We start from the raw sequence: 17,279 nt of genomic DNA, 5'->3' as shown, positions 1-17,279 counted from the left end.
AAGCCCAGGCTCTGCTGCTCCATCACAAGATGCCACCAAACCTTTTTCCCAGGGAAGTTTTGCAGAGGTAGGGCAGGTACTCACCACCAAACCGGGCTTGCCACCATCCCCCTTGACTCCATCATCTCCAGCGAGTCCCTGCGGTGATGTTGGGGATTTAGAATAAGCCCGTCACCACCACGTGCTCTGCGCTCAGGCCCCCTGCAGGTATTTTAAGCATCCTCTCCCTCGTACCACGTTCAGCTGGCCGAGGCACATGCCCAGGCAGCACCCGGGCACCACGTGGGAGTGAACACGATTTGATCACAGGAACGGGTCTTCCACAGGGCATCCCTGGGTGCCAGGCTGAAATGGTCTGATTTTTGGGGTGGGGGCATATAAGTACCTCCTGGGAGTCAGTGCCAAGGTATGAGGCATTAAAACCCCCTCCTCACTCCTGAGCCCCCTGGCCTGGGCAGTTAAGGGGAAGTAAATCCTTTGGTTTTGGTTTGTATTAGAAGTGGTGAAGTACTGGGGAAGCCTTTGGCAGCTCCTGGGTCTACAAGGTCCCAGGCTTCAGTACCTCTAATCCTGGAGCACCAGTGGGTCCATCCATGCCTCGTGGCCCTGGCTCTCCCTGAGGAAGAAGGGGAAACAGCTCTGTCTGCAAAAAAACCCTTCCTTGCCTTGTTGACTTTGGATCTCAGGCCAAAAGACAGGGAGTGCTCCATGGCAGGTCCCCCAGGTCCCCAGTCTGACCCAGGTCCTTCACCACAGCCAGCCCCACCCCATCCCCCATCAGCCAGAAGCAGAAAGCAGAGCTTGGGAAAAGACCAGAAAAGGGTGTTTCACCCACACATAAAGGGCTGGAGCCATCACCGTGTCATACCTTCACTCCCTCGGGACCATCGAGCCCAGGAGGACCTCGGAGACCCGTCCCACCCTGTTCAGGGCACAAGCAAAGGAGCCCCATTGATTCACCCCTGCCCAGTTCTCCCAGTCACACACACTCCTCCCCAGCCAGGTCTGCGATCAGCCAAAAGGGGAGGAGGGAAGTGACCTGACTTACAAATCGTCCTCTGGCTCCTGCAGGTCCCGCAACTCCGGTGACACCAACCTGGCCCTGGGACACAGAAGGAGACACGTTCAGCAGGGTCACAGCCTGGCTGGGGGGCAGGAGGCTGGAGTTTGGCCAGAGGCAACGTTAACCCAGGCTGTCCAGCAAATCCAAGCTGTCCTTTTGTGCCAACAAACCCCAATTTTGGAGTCATGCCCATGAGACACAAAAACTCCCTAATTATGGACATTTACCCATTCCTAGTATTTTATGTGGCTCCTGGAGCCCAAGGTTTCCTGCCAGGGGTGAGGTCCCCCTCCTTGGCACCCAGCCCCCAACCACCAGCCTGCACGGATGCTGGGAGCCTGGTGGGCTGAGGCAGCCCCTCTCTGTACTTGCCAGCAAACCTTCTTGGCCTTTCTCTCCTTTATGGCCTTTTTCTCCAATCTCCCCCGTGGCAGCTCCAAGGCCAGGTACTCCAGGAAGCCCCCTGGGGCCAGCATCACCCTGCTCAGGGATGCAGACAGACGTGTCACCACAAAGAAGGAAAAGGCATTCCAATTAAATGAGCTTCTTCATGGAGATGGTGTGTTTCACACCCTCTCACTGAGTGCTGCAGACAGAAGTTCACCCTAGGGTGCTCAACAGAGGTGCCGATGCCAGGTCTGAGCCCCGCATCTCCAGTGGTCCTCAGCCATGGGGACACCTCTGCCATGCTTCTGCCCCCACCATGGCAAATGGAGCAGCAGATGCTGAGCAGGTTATGGGTGTGTTCCATGGGTGCTGCAAGGAGGGGAAAGAGCTACAGGCACTCCTCACCTTCTGTCCCTGAGGTCCTGGCTCACCCGGGTCTCCAGCATCACCAGTGTCACCCTGCCCAGAGGGGAAATACCGGCATCAGATGCAGCAACTGCAACTGCTCCCCAGCACCATCCCAGGGTGGGTTAAAAGCTGACTCTGACTTCCATGGGCTTCTCCACCCTCCTCTGGCCAGGATTTTTGTGCTGGGTAAGAGCTGGCTGTGTGGCTTTGCCTGCACCAGGAGGCCACGGCCAGCTATGACCCACACTGGCCTAAAAGTGGGTGAAGACAAAATGCTGAGCACAGCCAAGCAGCACCTTGCCCAGCACAGGGAACCCAAAGCATCAGCTCCCTCCTTCCATGGGGACACCTCAGCCTATCCATGGCAAAGCTGTAGCACGTGCAGTTGTCCGGAGCCAGTGCACCGGGTGCACAGCTTTCTGATCCCCATCCTGTCCCCATTCCCTGGCAGAGGATGCTGGTGGGCAGCAGTGACCACCGTGGTGGTGTCAGTCAGCACACGTACCTCCTTTCCTTGCTCCCCGGGGCTCCCCGGCAGCCCCTCTGGCCCATCATCCCCTGGCTCCCCGGGGTCCCCTCTGATGCCCGGAGCTCCGCAGGTTCCTGCCTCCCCCTGGACAGGATTAAGACAACCAGGATTACTCTTGGCTGTCTTCTCCGGCTGACCCTGGCTCTGCCCTCCATCGTTTCTCACCATACAGCCACCTCAGCTTTCCTTATACAGGTACCCCCAACTATGAGGGGACCTGGACCCACCTACCATGCCTAGCAACATAAATCCCTGGACATGAACATGCTGCAGGTGGATTTTAAACAGTCCCACGTGGTTTTAGGTGCCTGCCTGTCCCTGCAGCAGCGGGGCCAGGTGAGCCCAGCACCTGCATCGGTATCACCCCAGCACCCAGCAGGGACCAACCTGCTCGCCTTTGCGCCCCAGCTGACCCTCTGCTCCTGGTGGTCCTGGTGGTCCCTGGGGAGGAAACACACAGCCCAGCCCTAGCACAGCTCTTTTACATTGCGCAAAGCCTTTGGCTCAGTTAATGCAGACGCAGCTTTAACCTTCTGGTTTAGTTGAGGATCAGCAACCTCCTCCCTTCATTTCCCATCCCTGGAGAAGGCACGTGGGGAGAGGCGGGCTGAAGCAGCCCCAGCCGAGGGAAGGGCAGGGCTCCCCAGCTGATGTACCTGCTCGCCATCCAGCCCGCTGATGCCGGCTTGCCCAGGATCTCCCACATCACCCTGCCAGAGGACACAGACATGAGGACAGGCAGCCATGGTGGTCCTCCAACCAGGTTCCCCACAGACCTCCCTGCCCCAGCTGTCCAGCATTTGCAGGAGGGCTTGCAAGACTCTTCTCCCACCCTGCACCAGACATGTAAATCCCCATCCAACTGGGGAAAGCCAATGGCCAAACTGGGAGGAGTGCTGGCCCCTACAGCCCTGGGGAGTAAACCCCACTTTGGGCAAGCAGAGTGAGACCAAGACCTGCCTGGGCAGCTCCTGACTCATGGGACTGGGAAGGGAATAAACCCACTTTCTCTATCCTTACCTTTTCTCCTCTCATCCCTGAAGGCCCTTCAGGTCCCTTAGCACCTTCCCGGCCCTGAAAACACACAACCCATATCAGCAGCAAGGCTTTGCCTTAACCCAGGAGGCCTTTGCAGTTCCTAAGCAGGGGTCTGGGGTGCCCCAGCACACCACATCCCCATGGGCAGAGAAGCCACACACCATCTTCCCTTATCCTTCTCTTCCTGCAGGTGCTTTAGGGAACTCCCCAAAGAGTTGCACTAGCAAAATTCTTGCACCCTGTCCTAGTACCTGAGGCAGGAGGTTGTGCTGGGCATCGATCCAAGGAGCCCCATCTGCACTCACCGGGTACCCAGCTGGGCCAGCAGCACCAGCCACTCCAGGAGCTCCTCCTTCTCCTGCTGAGCCAGGCTTCCCAGGGATGCCATCCAGCCCCTGCGTGCCGGGAATGCCCTGCAAAGCCAAAAGGCCACTTAGGTACCTCAAAATGCAGTGCAGGGTGCAGCTCCGGGGAGGGCAGGCCAGTGGGAGCCCCATGCCTGAAGCAGCTGGGCCACCACAGGGTCTGCAAGGTACCACCTGCACCTGGTGGGTACCAGTGCCTCATCACTGCAGGTGCATGAGGGTCCTGCTGTCCCCGTACCTGACTGGTCACCACCCAGCTACCCATGCAGGGTTTGGGTCATTCTCTGCCCCACAACCAGCCCAGGGATGAAGCTGCCTCCAGAGTGGGCACCTATCTTTCATCCCATTGGACATCACCCAACTTCAGCCTACAGAGCATCTCCGCAAGCTACAGCTCTCCCACTTACAGGTGGCCCTGGAAGCCCTCGAGGACCCGGGTCTCCTGCTCTGCCCTGAAACAAGAAGGATGCTCAGCAGCATGGTCATGGCAAGGAGGCACAGGGGACCCCGAGTAGGGTAAGGCTTTGCTTGGACAATCCCCGTGTGCCTGGGCCGCCTCAGCAGTGTCTGGGCAGATAGCACAAAGCCCGGGCAGCAGCAAGTGGGACACCAGGCTCCTGCCTGCTCCTGCAAAAGGGTCCGGGGTCCACGCCGCTTATGCTACAGGTAGCACATGTATCTGTTGCAGAGCATTGCACATCTGCAGGGGACCGCGGCAGAGGGAGTGGAACAAGCCAGGCACACGGGGAGCATGGCAAGCCCTACCTGGGAGCCGGGAGCGCCTCGGGGACCAGGGGGACCTGGCAGGGCCTAGGGGGAGGAGAGCACCATCAGAGCCCCACGCCGCAGCCCTGAGTGTTCCCCTCTCCCCAGTTTAGCCCCTTGATGCCAATGGCAAAGTTTTCCCATTTTCCCATACCCAGCCCAGCAAAGGCAACCTGCTCAGTGCTTCTCTGGTGGCCTGGAGCTGCCCAGGGCAGCAGCAAACAACACTCACCTTGGGACCAGCTTTTCCTGGAAATCCTGGTGGGCCTTGGGCTCCCTTTTCTCCCTGTTACGAGGCAGGAAAGATTTCCTTTCTTCTTTATGTTTTAATGCCGTAATTTCTTCAGTGAGAACCACCCACCCCAGCCAACTCTCCCCCCACCCCCCCAACCCAACCAAAAAAACAGGTGCCTAGCATCTTATAACAAGCCACAGGAGTCTGGGCAGGTAAGTGCCCAGAACCATCAGCTCACCCAATGTGGGAGCCAGCTTCAGCCATTCTCCTCCTGCCATCCCTGCAGCCCCCTGATGGAGACCATTCACAGATACCACCCAAACCCACCCATTTGGTTCAACGCTCCAATGCAAAAAAGTTTCTGAAGCCTGAACTCCCACCCCAGTGCATCTCCTCACTGCTGTGCTGGACCTCCCAGCCCTACCTTGTCTCCCCTGCGCCCTGGCCTCCCACGGTCACCAGCAGGTCCCGGGTAGCCCTGAGGAGAGCATGGCATCAGGAGGCAGCCGGGGCTGCCCAGAATCTCCAGGGTTTTGGGAGAAGGTGGCTGCTGAGGCTGAGCTCTTCGCCAGGGAAAGGCAGGACCCCGGGCACCGCAGGAGCCCTGGCAGGATGGCGAGTGCCTGGCTGGAGGCAGCCCTGCTCCAGCGAGCCTCCCTCCCAACTCAGCCACTCCTGCAGGCAGGTGGGCAGCACCCTCCCCCCTCCCCCCAGGGACATTATCACTTACATAGGTGCCAACAGGTCCTTGTGGCCCCTCCGAGCCAGGCTTTCCAGGCAGCCCCTGCCAGGTGAGATGAGAGCATTAATGAACCTCTGCTCCTGGGATGCTGGCAGGCACTTCCCACCCTTGGTGTCCATGTCTGTGCCCACAGGATCCCCCCAGGTCTCCCCATGGCAGCCAAGAGCCTCTCAGGGCTGTTCACCATCATCACAGCTCCAACTAGCCCCCACAAGCCCCAGCTCTCACCTTTGGGCCCAGGTAACCCAGGTCTCCATCAGGTCCAGGTTTTCCCAGAGAGCCCTTTGGAAATATTTGGGGAGGAGATATCAGTCAAAAGGCTGAGATGAGCCAAGCCCCACCGAGCCATTGCTGCTGCCTCTGTGCTCACGGACAAGAGTCACCTGGTCCAAGCCAGGTTGCTGGGGACAAACTCTGTCACTGTGGCCCACCCTGGTGGCTCCTGCACACCAGTACCCTGTGGCTGGCTCTCCAGCAGGGCTGTCCTAGGGAAGGTGACAATAGTCAATCCTGGGGTCATCACCAAGCCCAGCTGAGAGCAGGCTCTCAGGGAGGGGCTCTTCCAGCAGCAGGGGCTGCTCTGGGTCCCCATCCCAGTGGGCAAGGACCTGGGACCTCCTCCCTGAACCTGTACCACCCATTTCCTCCTGGGATGGAGCGTACGCTTTGATCCCCTCCCAGGACTCAGGACCACGCTGCTATTCAGCCACCCAGGCGTGAAGGGTTTCCACGGGCTGCCATCCCCCATGGAGACCCTGCTAGGCTTGGGGAAGCTGCAAAAAATCTTTCAGGCAGATTCCCTGGGGAAATCATTCTGCTTTTCCCTAGCCCCAGTTCTTTCTGCCAATGAGGCTTTTCCATGTCTTTTAACGAGAAGTTAAGACCAGGTCCTACAGATGTCCTGATCCCCTGCCAGTTCCCAAGGTGGGAAAGCCCCATATCGCCCAGCAGCAGCACCAACCCTGCTGACTTCCCACCTAAGAAAATGCAGAGCTCATGCAGAAGGAACTTTTTTTTTGTCTCCTTACTATCGATCCAGGAGATCCTGTGTGTCCACGGCCCCCTGGCAAGCCGGCAAAACCCTGGAAGAAAGGGCGGAAGACGAGCAATGGAGGGAAGGCAGAAGCAGGAGGGATGGAGCAGCTCTCCTCTGGCAGTGCACGGCCTGAGACCAACCCAAACCAGAGCGAGCGCCCAGGGCCAGGTGCAGGCGAAGGGCTCAGCCCCTCGAAGGCAGCGCTGGTGCTTTCCACTTCAAACCAGCTCTTTGGTTTCTCGCTGCTGAAGCGCTGCAGATGTGTGTGTACATGCACAACACCCACACATGCATCCAGACAGCGCTACGTGATGCTGACAGCCAACTCGGAGGTGCGTCTCCTTGACCCAGAGCAGAACATTTTTCATGTATTGTTTTGAGGGAAGTGCCAGATTTGGTTTTGCTTTTGCTTTTAGCTCAAAGATAAACAAATATTAGAAATCCTGCAGAAGGGAAAACTTGCTACCAGCCCAGGTCTTGCTGCTGGACCTGTCTTGGATAGCAGTACAAGGGATGAGACATCATTTTGCAATAGCCAGTTCTTAAAAGCACTGCCCATTCCCTCTCCTTCACCCTTCAGCACAATTCTCAGCAGGTTCTTGCCTGGAGAAGCACTCTTCAGAGCACCCTTTGGCTGGTCTCGCTCCATCAGGGCCACCCACCACCTGTGCCTCATCCTATGGGTATGCTTTTGAGGCACATCCCCAGGGGGAGAGCCCCGAGCAGAAAGGAGGAAGGACAGAAATCAGGCAGCCACGCAGCTCTACTCACCGGTGGTCCTCTCCTGCCTGGGCTGCCCACAGTCCCTGGGTGACCCTGCAGGACAAGGCAGGCAATGATGAGGATGGGGAGGCAGAGGCAGCCTCTCCCAGTCCCACCATGTCAGCCCACAGCCAGCTGCTGCACATCACGGCAAGGTCCAACATGGTGTCAAGGTCTTGACCCACACAGCCATGGGGATGGTGGGGTTGGGAAGTCCCCTTATGTCAGGCTCAGCTCCCCCTCTTGATACAACCCACTGCCCCAGCCCTTGCCCACTGTCAAGTACAGAGTGTAGGATGGGAACCTGTGTACCAGGCTTTCCTTCTGCACCTTCTGCTCCTGGGATGCCCCGCGAGCCCTGGAAGGAGAGTCTCACCTCAGGAAGGCAGAGTCTGGTGGCAGGGTGCCCCCATCAGGGCCTCATCCAGCCCCAGAGCCTCCCTCCAGTATTAAAAAGGTGGCAAATTAGCAGTGGCATGGTCCCCAGGGTGTTCAGCTGATCTGTATTGAGCCATGGGTTCACTAGTGCATAGGTCCTCCCTGCACAGCTCCTGCAGCTCCTCCCTGCTCCATTCCACCTTTGGATGCAATCACTGGGAAGTAACATGAGTGTAGGAGGAAACCCATTCCCACCGTGAACACCTCAACTGTGTTTTGTCCCCTCTTGCCCCAGCTACTTATTCCTGGCTTTGTCACCAAACACGACTCTGAATAACAGCGTTTTCTTAAGTTGCTATTTCCTGAGTTTTCTACACTCAGGGTTGAGAGAAGTTGTGGTGTTGGGCAGGTGGTTTGTCAAAACACTTCATGCAATGTGCAAAAGCTTGAGCTGCTCGTTCCCAACTTATCCTGTGCAAATTCCCTCTGATCCGGCTGCATCCTGGGATGCTGCTCCCCAAGAGCTGGCTTTCCCATCCCAGCGCTGATGGCACCACATGCCAACCCAGGGCCATGGGTCATCTCCTACTTACAGGCAGCCCAGGGACTCCGACCAGCCCACGCTGACCCACGCGGCCCTGGAAAACAGCAAGCAGTAAGAAAAGCATCTCCCTGCCAGCAACAGAGCTGGAGATTTGGAGGCAAAGCTGGTGCCCAAACATGTCACGGCTCAGCCCCAGCGCATCCCAAGCCACCCAGCGAGGGGTGTCCAGGGTTGTTTCAGTCTCCCACAGCCAAAGATGCTCCAAGATTCAGCTACAAGTACCAGCACCCCATTAGTTACCCGGGCTCCCCGCGGTCCTGGGGTTCCCTTCAGGCCATCAGGTCCTTGGCCTCCCTAAAATTCACACAAATGGAAACAGAAGTCATTTTAGACAACCCTGCAGGTGTCCCCCAGCCCCTCCACCCTGGAGAGCACCGAGGGGACCCATCTACCACTGCCACACTGGAAGGTCAGTGTATGGCTGCAGTGGGTGCAGGGATGCTGTGCACAGGGTGGGGGGCCAAGAGGCTGGGGACCCGCCCCAGGTGGGCATCCTGATGCTGTCCCTGGGTGCTGGACCCCATGCTGCATGGAGCTCCTGGGCAGGGAGGCTGCATCCCTGCCCCCCATGCAAGGATGAGGGGAGCCCGCAGGAAACCAGGGGACACAGCAGCAAACACCAGCACTGACCTTGGGTCCCTCGCTGCTGTTCAGCCCTGCTGAGCCGATCTGCCCTTCTTCCCCCTGCCAGGAGAGAGGAGAGGAGTCAGCCAGAGAAAATGCAGCCTCTGATCCTCTGCCTGCTCCCCCAGCCATGGCAGCCACCATGCCCCTGCCCTGTGTAGGGGAGAAATGTGGGGAGCATGGCCGGAGGTGGCACTCATTAAATGGCAATGTGACCTGGGGCACCAGCTGAGCTTTGGGGTAGGGATGGAGACCTCCATCAGGATCATAAAACTGGCCAGAAAAAAAAAAGCCTAATAGGTTCAGTGTTGGCCCAAAACAGCACAGCTGAATATTTTTGTTGCCTGCTGATCAAATTAAAGACAATTCAAAGGACTGATGTGCTGAGACTCCTGGCTGCTTGGTTACAGCCCTGGGAGGGCAGGCACAGCCCAGACCCTGGCTCCAGACTGATGTGGTGTGATGGCAGCGCTGCTCGGCTGGATGGAAAAGGCACCACCTGGCAGCGAGATGAGTCGTGCTGCATCTCCATCTCTTGGAGAGGTGGGAGGATTCGTTTCTCATCCTGAACAGCAAATGTGAGAGCAGATCCAGGCAGGCATCGCAAAAGCCCTCCGAAGCAGAGGGCATCACATGCAGGGGGATGCTGCAGACCAGAAAGGTGGGTGGGAAAATATAATCCCCCTTCTCCTGAGAAGCTGGAAAGCTCTAGAGACAAGCAGCCAGCCTGGCTTCAGTTCCCAGGTAGAAGTATTGATCTGCAGCTGGGTTCATCCATCCTGACAACTCACCTGGAGCACGCACTGCAGGAAAAAGCACTCTGAAAATTGTGCCTTGCTCCTGTGGCTACCTGGCACTGCTGTGCTCAGCTCTTGGGAGCTGGTGAGGGTTGGGGCCAGGTGGTATAGCTGGTGAGAAGCAGGGCAGCCGGCTGGGCAGCAGCAGCCCTCCGGAGCTGCCAGCACAGGCTCCAGGAGGCAGAGAGCCTGGCGGGAGTCAGGGATGAGCATCAGTTCAAGAGAGTGAAGTGTGAGCCCTGTGCTCTCAAAATACCTGCGCAAAGGGTGCTGATGGGGGGCAGGGACCCTGCAAAGGTGCTCGGGCAGAGGCAGCTGGGGAGGGCTCCCCTTGGACCTGCTGGAAATCCCCTCGCATTGCTGAAGCCACCACCTAATTCCAGGTCATTGATGGGGGCACAGCTGGAGGGGTCTGGAGCAGCCGGGTCAAAGCTGTGTCGGTGCCAAGTGCTCGGTGCCAGGCACACCTGCGACCCCAAGGACTGGGACTCTGAGCCAAGCTCCCCGTGGCCATGCAGGGGCCAGCGATGCCCCAGCAGCATGGAAGGAGATGCCATTAGAGGGCTCCCTTGGCCTGCACCAGCTCCCACCACCCCAACCAGCGTGTACCAGTACGGCTGCCAAGTGGACTTTTGCTGGGGACAGCCCAGTGCCTTCAGTCCTCCTTCAGGAGGAGGAAGAGGCAGTGCAACATGGCAGAGATGCTCAGGATGCTGGAGGGGAGCTGGGTTTAGGCAGCGGGAGAGAGGGATCCTGCAAACCTGCAGTGCCTGCACCAGCAGCACGGCAACGCGTGGCTCTTGGCCAGGCACAGCGGCATGCTGGCCACTGCCCGGCTCGGGAGCAGGTAGGAATGCTCACCCTGGGCACGGCTGGGGCAAGGCAGCACTGCCCACACTGCCTGCATCCCTCAGCGCTGTCCCTTCCCCCTACCACCCACCTCATGGCACAGCACTGGGCACCCATGTATCCCACCACGTGGCACCCTGGAGCAGCCATGGCACTTACATCTGGTCCCCGGGGCCCCACTGCTCCCCGTGGGCCGGGAAAGCCCTGCAAGCCAGCCTGGCCCCGAATCCCTGGGGGCCCTTTTGCTCCTTGCGCTCCACGTGGACCCTTGGAGGAACAAGACACAGCACATCACTGCAGGGCTCCCAAACAGGAGCCACAGCCCACGCCTGGGGCTCCCCCACCCGCAGACAGGAATCCCCCCATCGCTTGTTGCCCCAGCTCTCTGCACAGCCAGCCTTTGCCATGGGGCCACTCTGGGTGAACATCCCACAACCCTCCTCCAAGAGCATCCCTGGGGCACCAGCAGTGGGGCAATATAACATTTTTAAACAGCCAAAGCAAGATGGAGCAGGGAAGGATGGATCAGGGGCAGGACCACGGTCCCTGAAAGCAAATGCCCCTGGGTCCCTGGACATCCACACCAACCCACCCACCAGCTGGAAAATAGCACATTTGAAGAACAGAAGAAGAAGCAACTTCAAGAATCCCCCCCAAGCCTGGGTACGTGGTACCCTGTCTCCTTTGGCTCCCAGGTCTCCCTTGGCTCCACCTGGACCTCGACAGCCCTGCAAAAGGAGCAGAGGTGGAGGGTACACTCAGAAAACCATGTTATTGCCACTTCTTGCAACCAAACAACCAAAGCATGCTTTGATCCCATTTTGGCATCAAAGAAAGTGAGTTCTGCCCAATTTAGATCAGGGCTTTCCTCCTGATGGGCCTTTTGCAACCGGGGGCAGGTTACATGCTGGATCTGTTCCTCGGGTGGGGGGGGGGGGGGGGGGGGGGGGCGGTGTGTGCGTGTGTGTGTGTGGTGCTCCAGAGCTTCTGGGTTCATTCACCAGCAAATGGTCAGTGGCCCCCGCACCCTGTGCCAATCCTAGCCCCAGCTCCCTGGCAGGTAGGACACCTGCAGCACCCGGTGGTGGCATCCCAGCTGCACCATCCTGGTATCAGGACAATGATGACTAGCACCTTGTCCTCAGTACTGTGTTCCCCAGCACAGACTAAAGCACTAAAGCACTCCTCTTGTGCCTCCCCAAAGCAGACAGTATCTTAGGACACATGTTGTGTCTGAAAGCTCCTCTTATTACAGCAAGACAAGCCCAAGTGCAGCTTTGCCATCCCAAACAACTCCAGCTTCCACCTATTCAAACGTCAAGTTCAAACACAGGCAAAGACCATGAAGATGGTGCTTTGGGCTGTTCTAACACAGCTCTCCTGCTTCCCAAGCAGGGATGGCATGGGTGCCATCACTCACCCGCTCTCCTTGGGTGCCTTTTGAGCCTGGCAGGCCAATAAACCCCTTCAGAGAGAGACACAAAATGCAAGTAAAAAAAAAAAAACCACAAAGGAAAGTATCAAATGCACTCATGGAGGCTGACAACCCTCCCACACTACAGGGATGGGAAGATGCTGATAAATGGGAGACACCAATTTATCTCTGCAGAGTTGATGATGATGAGATGCCACGGTGGAATTTGCTTCCCAGCAGGGACCAGGGGATGCATAAGCCCACCCAGGGCTGCCCCCACCCACGCACCAGCCCTCAGCTGATGGTCCTTGTCAGCCTCCAAAATGCACCACACACATCCCACCCTGCATCCCTCATCCCCTCTGCAAGCACCAGTTTCAGCACACAAGCAGCAAATGCACCAAGGGCTGTGCTCAGCTGGGACGCTGTGGGTCAGGCAGCAGGAAGGCCAGGCTGCCCCAGCACCCTAACCCTTTGGAAAGGACGGCTCAGCACCCAAACCTCTTGGGAAAAGGGGTGCACTTAACTGCGCACCAGGGAAGGGACAGGCAGGGCTGGGGCATCACTGCTGATAAATCCATAGGGGAAAAAAAATTAAAAGCAAGGTCCCTGCAAGCAGCAGAGGCGGAGGAGCTTTGGAAATGAGGAGTGTGGTCATAGGGATGTGGCAGGCATCCCCACCAGCTCTTAAGCCACAAACACCATGGGAAGCTGGGGGTGGCATGAGGGAGAGGGCATTCCCCCACATTGCTTTGGGGGGCTTAAAGGGGGAGGATGAGAGCACCCCACATCCAGCCACCCGCGCCCATGGACTTACCCCAGGGCCCTCCTGTCCCAGCTGTCCCCTCAGCCCGGGGACACCGTCTGCACCCTGCAAGAGGGGTGCTGGCATCAGCTCGTGCGGCGCTGGGCAGAGCGCCCAGCCCCACCATGTCACATCCCCTCCCCAGGGCTGCTGGCGACCTCCAGGCTTCATTTGTGGGGTCTGCTGCAAGCGCTGCCATCCAAAAGCAGGGGCAGGGACACCTACACCCCCCCACCCCACCCCTCACCCCCCGGTCCCTCAAGGGAAAGCCCTCAAGCCCTCACTTCATCCCAACCAAGGTCAAAGAAAGCCAGCGAGAAGCTCTTACTGTGTCTCCTTTGGGACCAGCTGATCCCTCCATCCCAGCTGGACCCTGGGGAAAAGCAAAGGTGGTGGGAGGTCGGAGGTTTGGCAGAAGAAGGATGCTGCTTATTGTGCTGCTCTGCGGATGAGACCCCAGCCCATAGGAACCCTGCCCAGCCCCTCAGCAGCTGCCTGTCACACCCCATGGACCATGTCCCCACCAGCTCACCCTTCCCTTTGCCCCCCACCTCCTGTCTGCCTGTCCCGCTGCCAGCAGCCTGCCCACAAGACACAGCTCTTCCCACCCACCCATTCCTACCAGCTCCCAGGTAGCCACAGAGACCCACAGGGTCAAGGACTTCATGCCCACTTGCAAAGGACATGGGGGACAAGTCCCAGTAGCTCTTTCTTTGCTCAGCAAGCACATGGCGGGGGGACCCACACCTTGGAGACATGGTAGGCTCCAAGCCAGGACAGCATCCACTTACCTGCACGCCCCTGGGGCCAGGGGGGCCGCGTCTCCCCTGCAAGCCCTGCGGTCCCTGCAAAGCAGGAGGGGACAAGATGCTGCTGTTAGAATCAAACCCCTGTAAGCATTGTGCAAAGCCTGTGGTGCAAAACCTCTCTTGGGAAATACAGTGCTGCTGAGGAGCTCCAGGGCTCCCAGCGGGCTGGTGTGAGGGGACCCCCCCACCACTGCACGGAGTACAGAACGGATTCCCACCCCTGTCTCAGCCTCTTTGCAGACTTTGGGGTGGGTTGAGAATGCAGCCCAGCTGGAGGAGACCCCTCTGGGCTAGGTGATGCTTGGGACACTCTCCCATCCCAGCACCCCTAGCAGCTGTCCCCCAGGACACCGCTGCACCGTGCGGTTTGCTCATCCCTTGGTGCAAGTACCTTGGGGCCCCGGGGGCCAGGCGAGCCAGGAGGGCCCATTTCTCCCTGGGGAGAAAGCAGGGAAAGGACGGGGTGAGCACAGTGGCCAGAAAATCCCAAATAGCAAAGGGAGGCAGCCAGGGCAGACCCACCTGAGAGCCATTGACGCCTCGGCACCCGACGGATCCCGGCTGGCCTGGCTCTCCCTGCAGCACAAGAGGATGCTCAGCCCTGCAGCCGCCTGCACCATGCAGGAGGAGGCGGAACAGGGCTCCCCACAGCATTTCCCATGGCAGCAGCCACAGGCTCGTGGGGGGTACTGGGGGGGCTTTACTAGCATGTGTGAGTTTTAACACCATTTGACCTTCTGCAATCCACCCTCCCTCCCCCCAGGAGGCTGCATTTTAACCAGATGCATCCTTTTCAGGGGTAAATCAGCACAAGGGATGAATCTGGGCAGGACATCGTGGCACATCCCAGCCTGCCCATGGTGGCCCTGCCCTGCTCCTGCGGGCTGGGCAGCAGCAGCTCCCCCAGCCCAGCCACCACCTGCGTTCCAGCAGCCGTTTGAACCGAAAAGCTGTGACTTACCATGGGGCCAGCAGGGCCTGGGGGACCCACCGAGCCACCTTCTCCCTGGACCAGGAGTGAAAGAATGCAGTTTTTCTAGCTTGTTTTGCTTTGGTTCTCTCGTTTTAATCTTCACACCCCAAATTCTCCCTTTTCTTTGTCTCAAGCATCAGCTACTTGGTGCCCCTTCGAACAGCAACCTGGCCAGCCCCTGGCTCCCCCACTCCCTTCAAGTTGCAAGGTGCTTCCATTCACCACCTCTGTTTGCCTTTTAAAGCCTCTGCAAACCCTTCCCAGGCTGGGATGCCTCCCAAAGATGTGGCAACAGTTAAGCTATCAGTGGGCTGAGTGCAGCATGGAAAAACCCAGGTGCTGTCAGCCTGGGATTCATCTCAGCTGAAGGTGGTCACCTAAAATAAACCACAATGCAACGTGATCCACAAAAGCTCATTTTTCTTCATCACCAGCCAGGAGAATGAGCTGGGATGCCAACAGCCATGTGGGAGAGGCTGGAGGCAAGGGGAGGCTCCTGCCCCCAACACGCAGAGGGACAAGGTGCCTGGTTGCTCTGGGGCAATAATCCCATTAATAAGAGCCACCTCCAGGACAAAGATACAGATGTAATTACATCCAGGTCTCAGGAAAACAAAAAACCAAACAACAAAACTCAAGGATTTTGTAAGAGCGAACCACAAAGCAGTGCCAGTGACCCACAGAGCCCGAGTCCTTCCTCCTTGGACCCATCTTTCCAGTGGGGTGCAGCAGGCTCCTGCACCTCTTTGGGGATGGCTGGTGACACAGAGAAAGCAAAACCACTCACCTCCAGCCCCATGGGGCCTTGGAACCCCATCGCACCCTTCAGACCTGACATCCCCTGGGAAAGAAGCCGGGAGCAGGGTGTCAGCAAGGTGCCCACCCCGAGGTTCTCACCCCAAGGTGGCAGCTGCCTTTGTCCCATCCCTTGCAGGAAGGTCAGTGAAAACACAGAGACCATGAGGGCTTTGCTCAAAGCCAGAATGTGGCCTGGAGCCAGGGATGGAGCTTGGGACCATCACTGAGAAGCAAAGGTGCTGGCCCAGGAAAGGAGATGGAGGGAAGGAGCAATCCCTGTGTGGCAGGGAACGACACCAACCCCCCCCCCACCCCCCCACCCCCCATCAGCTTTTCCATTAACTCACATGAAGCCCTGCAGGACCTGGCAGACCATTTTCTCCCTTCACGCCCTGGAAAAGCCAAGAGCAGCCTGAGCGATGGAGTAGAGACCTGGGGCTGGGGGGCCATGTCAGGGAAGGAGCAACCCCCTGCCCAACCCAGGCAGGGCTGTGAAAAGCAAGGACAGACACCCTCACCTTGGCTCCCTTCTCTCCTTTCTCCCCAGCTGGTCCAGGGTCACCTAAGAAACCCTGAAATGGAACAACAAGGATGTATGAACCCCAGCTGGACCACCAGGAGTTCAAATGTGGCTGCTGTGCCCCAAAGGGCTGCTGGTGTGGTACTGGGGGATGGGGACCCTCAAGCTTCTGCTAAATGAGGCAGCCCCAGAAGAAAAGCCTGGCTGCTTGCTTGTCCCTAGCACAGTGCCACCCCACTGTGGCTGCTCCCCTCCCGTGCCCCAAGCTAGTGTTGCACCCAATGGTGACACGGAGGTGTGCTCCAGCACCCACAGGGCTGGGACAGGGCTCTCCATAGCAGCGCCACGCTGGGTGGCATCGCCTGTGCCTTGGAGGACACCATGGTGCCCTGAGCTGTGCACAGTGGCCGTGGGGAAGAAGAAGAAAAGCTTCACGGGCCCATGCGAGCGGTGCAAAGCCTCACGTGTCTGCAGCTGCTGGGTGCTCAAGTGCACAGAGGTTGAGCCCAGGGGCAAGAGATTCTCTGTCTGGATGCTTGGAGGATGCTCACAGGCACAGAGGGTACAAAGTCCAGGCCAGAAAAGCTATATGATAAACTGTGTGGGGCTGCTGTTTCAAAAAAGAAGAAACTAGGTTTCAAACACCCCACTATGATCAGACCTCAAAGGAACCCAAAATCTCCTGGGCAGCTCCAAAACTTTTAGCTAACACTTGCCTTAAAAAGACTGGGTGGTGGAAAAGGGGGAAAAAAGCACTTGCTTTTTTATGAACATTTTATATCGTGGCTGACAAACCCTGGGAGCAGCCTGGAGAGGAACCGCAGCGACGTGCACCAGCAGCCCCCGCTGCCTGGGGGCTTGCACAGCGGGCGCAGCGGTGAGGGCAGCTGCCAGCCAGACCCCACACGGCTGGAGCGTGGCAATAGGGCATCCCACCCCATAACATCACATCACGCTGGCACACGTGGCTGCAGGCCCGGGGGGATGCGGGTACCAGGCGCTGCTGGTGCAGTACCAGTGGAACCAGTACTGGAAAGCTCTTATTGCTTGGCATTAAGTGGACTGAGACTGGGGCTGGCACCGAGGTGTGCCCACAGCACTGAGTGCTGAGCAAGTGAGAGCCACCTTACCTCTTCTCCCTTCTCGCCAGCCAGTCCCCGGTCACCCTGGAAGCCCTGCAGTCCCTGGGGAGAGGGAAAAGGAGCCAAGCAGGCATTGAGGGGCTGCCCTGTGCCTCCCACCCATGTCCAGCTCCAGACCCACTCCCCCCTCCCCACTGTGCTGCCTCCTGCCCACGGCCACCCTGGTGCACACTCCCAGGGGGCTGCTGGGACCCCCAAACCTCTCAGTGTGGTCCAGCCCCTGATACCATCCTCCA

The 17,279-nt window shown here is 58.4% G+C and overlaps 1 protein-coding gene across 1 annotated transcript in view; it reads right to left on the bottom strand.

The window, feature by feature from the left end:
* Positions 1-17,279, bottom strand: part of LOC130155549 (collagen alpha-1(I) chain-like) — a 90,636-nt gene that overhangs the window by 8,060 nt on the left and 65,297 nt on the right. The window contains exons 15-50 of the mRNA XM_056352936.1: positions 17,032-17,085; positions 15,900-15,953; positions 15,729-15,773; positions 15,371-15,424; positions 14,572-14,616; positions 14,133-14,186; positions 14,002-14,046; positions 13,593-13,646; positions 13,130-13,174; positions 12,814-12,867; positions 12,003-12,047; positions 11,257-11,310; positions 10,742-10,849; positions 8,943-8,996; positions 8,553-8,606; positions 8,302-8,346; positions 7,635-7,688; positions 7,340-7,384; positions 6,561-6,614; positions 5,761-5,814; positions 5,521-5,574; positions 5,215-5,268; positions 4,788-4,841; positions 4,556-4,600; positions 4,198-4,242; positions 3,731-3,838; positions 3,408-3,461; positions 3,044-3,097; positions 2,775-2,828; positions 2,364-2,471; positions 1,856-1,909; positions 1,436-1,543; positions 1,049-1,102; positions 869-922; positions 563-616; positions 85-138 (exon numbers count right to left, since the gene is read on the bottom strand). Coding sequence (XP_056208911.1) covers positions 85-138; positions 563-616; positions 869-922; positions 1,049-1,102; positions 1,436-1,543; positions 1,856-1,909; positions 2,364-2,471; positions 2,775-2,828; positions 3,044-3,097; positions 3,408-3,461; positions 3,731-3,838; positions 4,198-4,242; positions 4,556-4,600; positions 4,788-4,841; positions 5,215-5,268; positions 5,521-5,574; positions 5,761-5,814; positions 6,561-6,614; positions 7,340-7,384; positions 7,635-7,688; positions 8,302-8,346; positions 8,553-8,606; positions 8,943-8,996; positions 10,742-10,849; positions 11,257-11,310; positions 12,003-12,047; positions 12,814-12,867; positions 13,130-13,174; positions 13,593-13,646; positions 14,002-14,046; positions 14,133-14,186; positions 14,572-14,616; positions 15,371-15,424; positions 15,729-15,773; positions 15,900-15,953; positions 17,032-17,085 — 2,079 coding nt within the window. The remainder of the gene's footprint in view (positions 1-84; positions 139-562; positions 617-868; positions 923-1,048; positions 1,103-1,435; positions 1,544-1,855; positions 1,910-2,363; positions 2,472-2,774; positions 2,829-3,043; positions 3,098-3,407; positions 3,462-3,730; positions 3,839-4,197; positions 4,243-4,555; positions 4,601-4,787; positions 4,842-5,214; positions 5,269-5,520; positions 5,575-5,760; positions 5,815-6,560; positions 6,615-7,339; positions 7,385-7,634; positions 7,689-8,301; positions 8,347-8,552; positions 8,607-8,942; positions 8,997-10,741; positions 10,850-11,256; positions 11,311-12,002; positions 12,048-12,813; positions 12,868-13,129; positions 13,175-13,592; positions 13,647-14,001; positions 14,047-14,132; positions 14,187-14,571; positions 14,617-15,370; positions 15,425-15,728; positions 15,774-15,899; positions 15,954-17,031; positions 17,086-17,279) is intronic.

The sequence above is a fragment of the Falco biarmicus genome, chromosome 9 (assembly GCF_023638135.1).
Source record: "Falco biarmicus isolate bFalBia1 chromosome 9, bFalBia1.pri, whole genome shotgun sequence".
NCBI classification, from domain to species: domain Eukaryota; kingdom Metazoa; phylum Chordata; class Aves; order Falconiformes; family Falconidae; genus Falco; species Falco biarmicus.
Note: the sequence above shows the minus strand (reverse complement) of the source record. Positions and strands in the feature narration are given on the sequence as shown.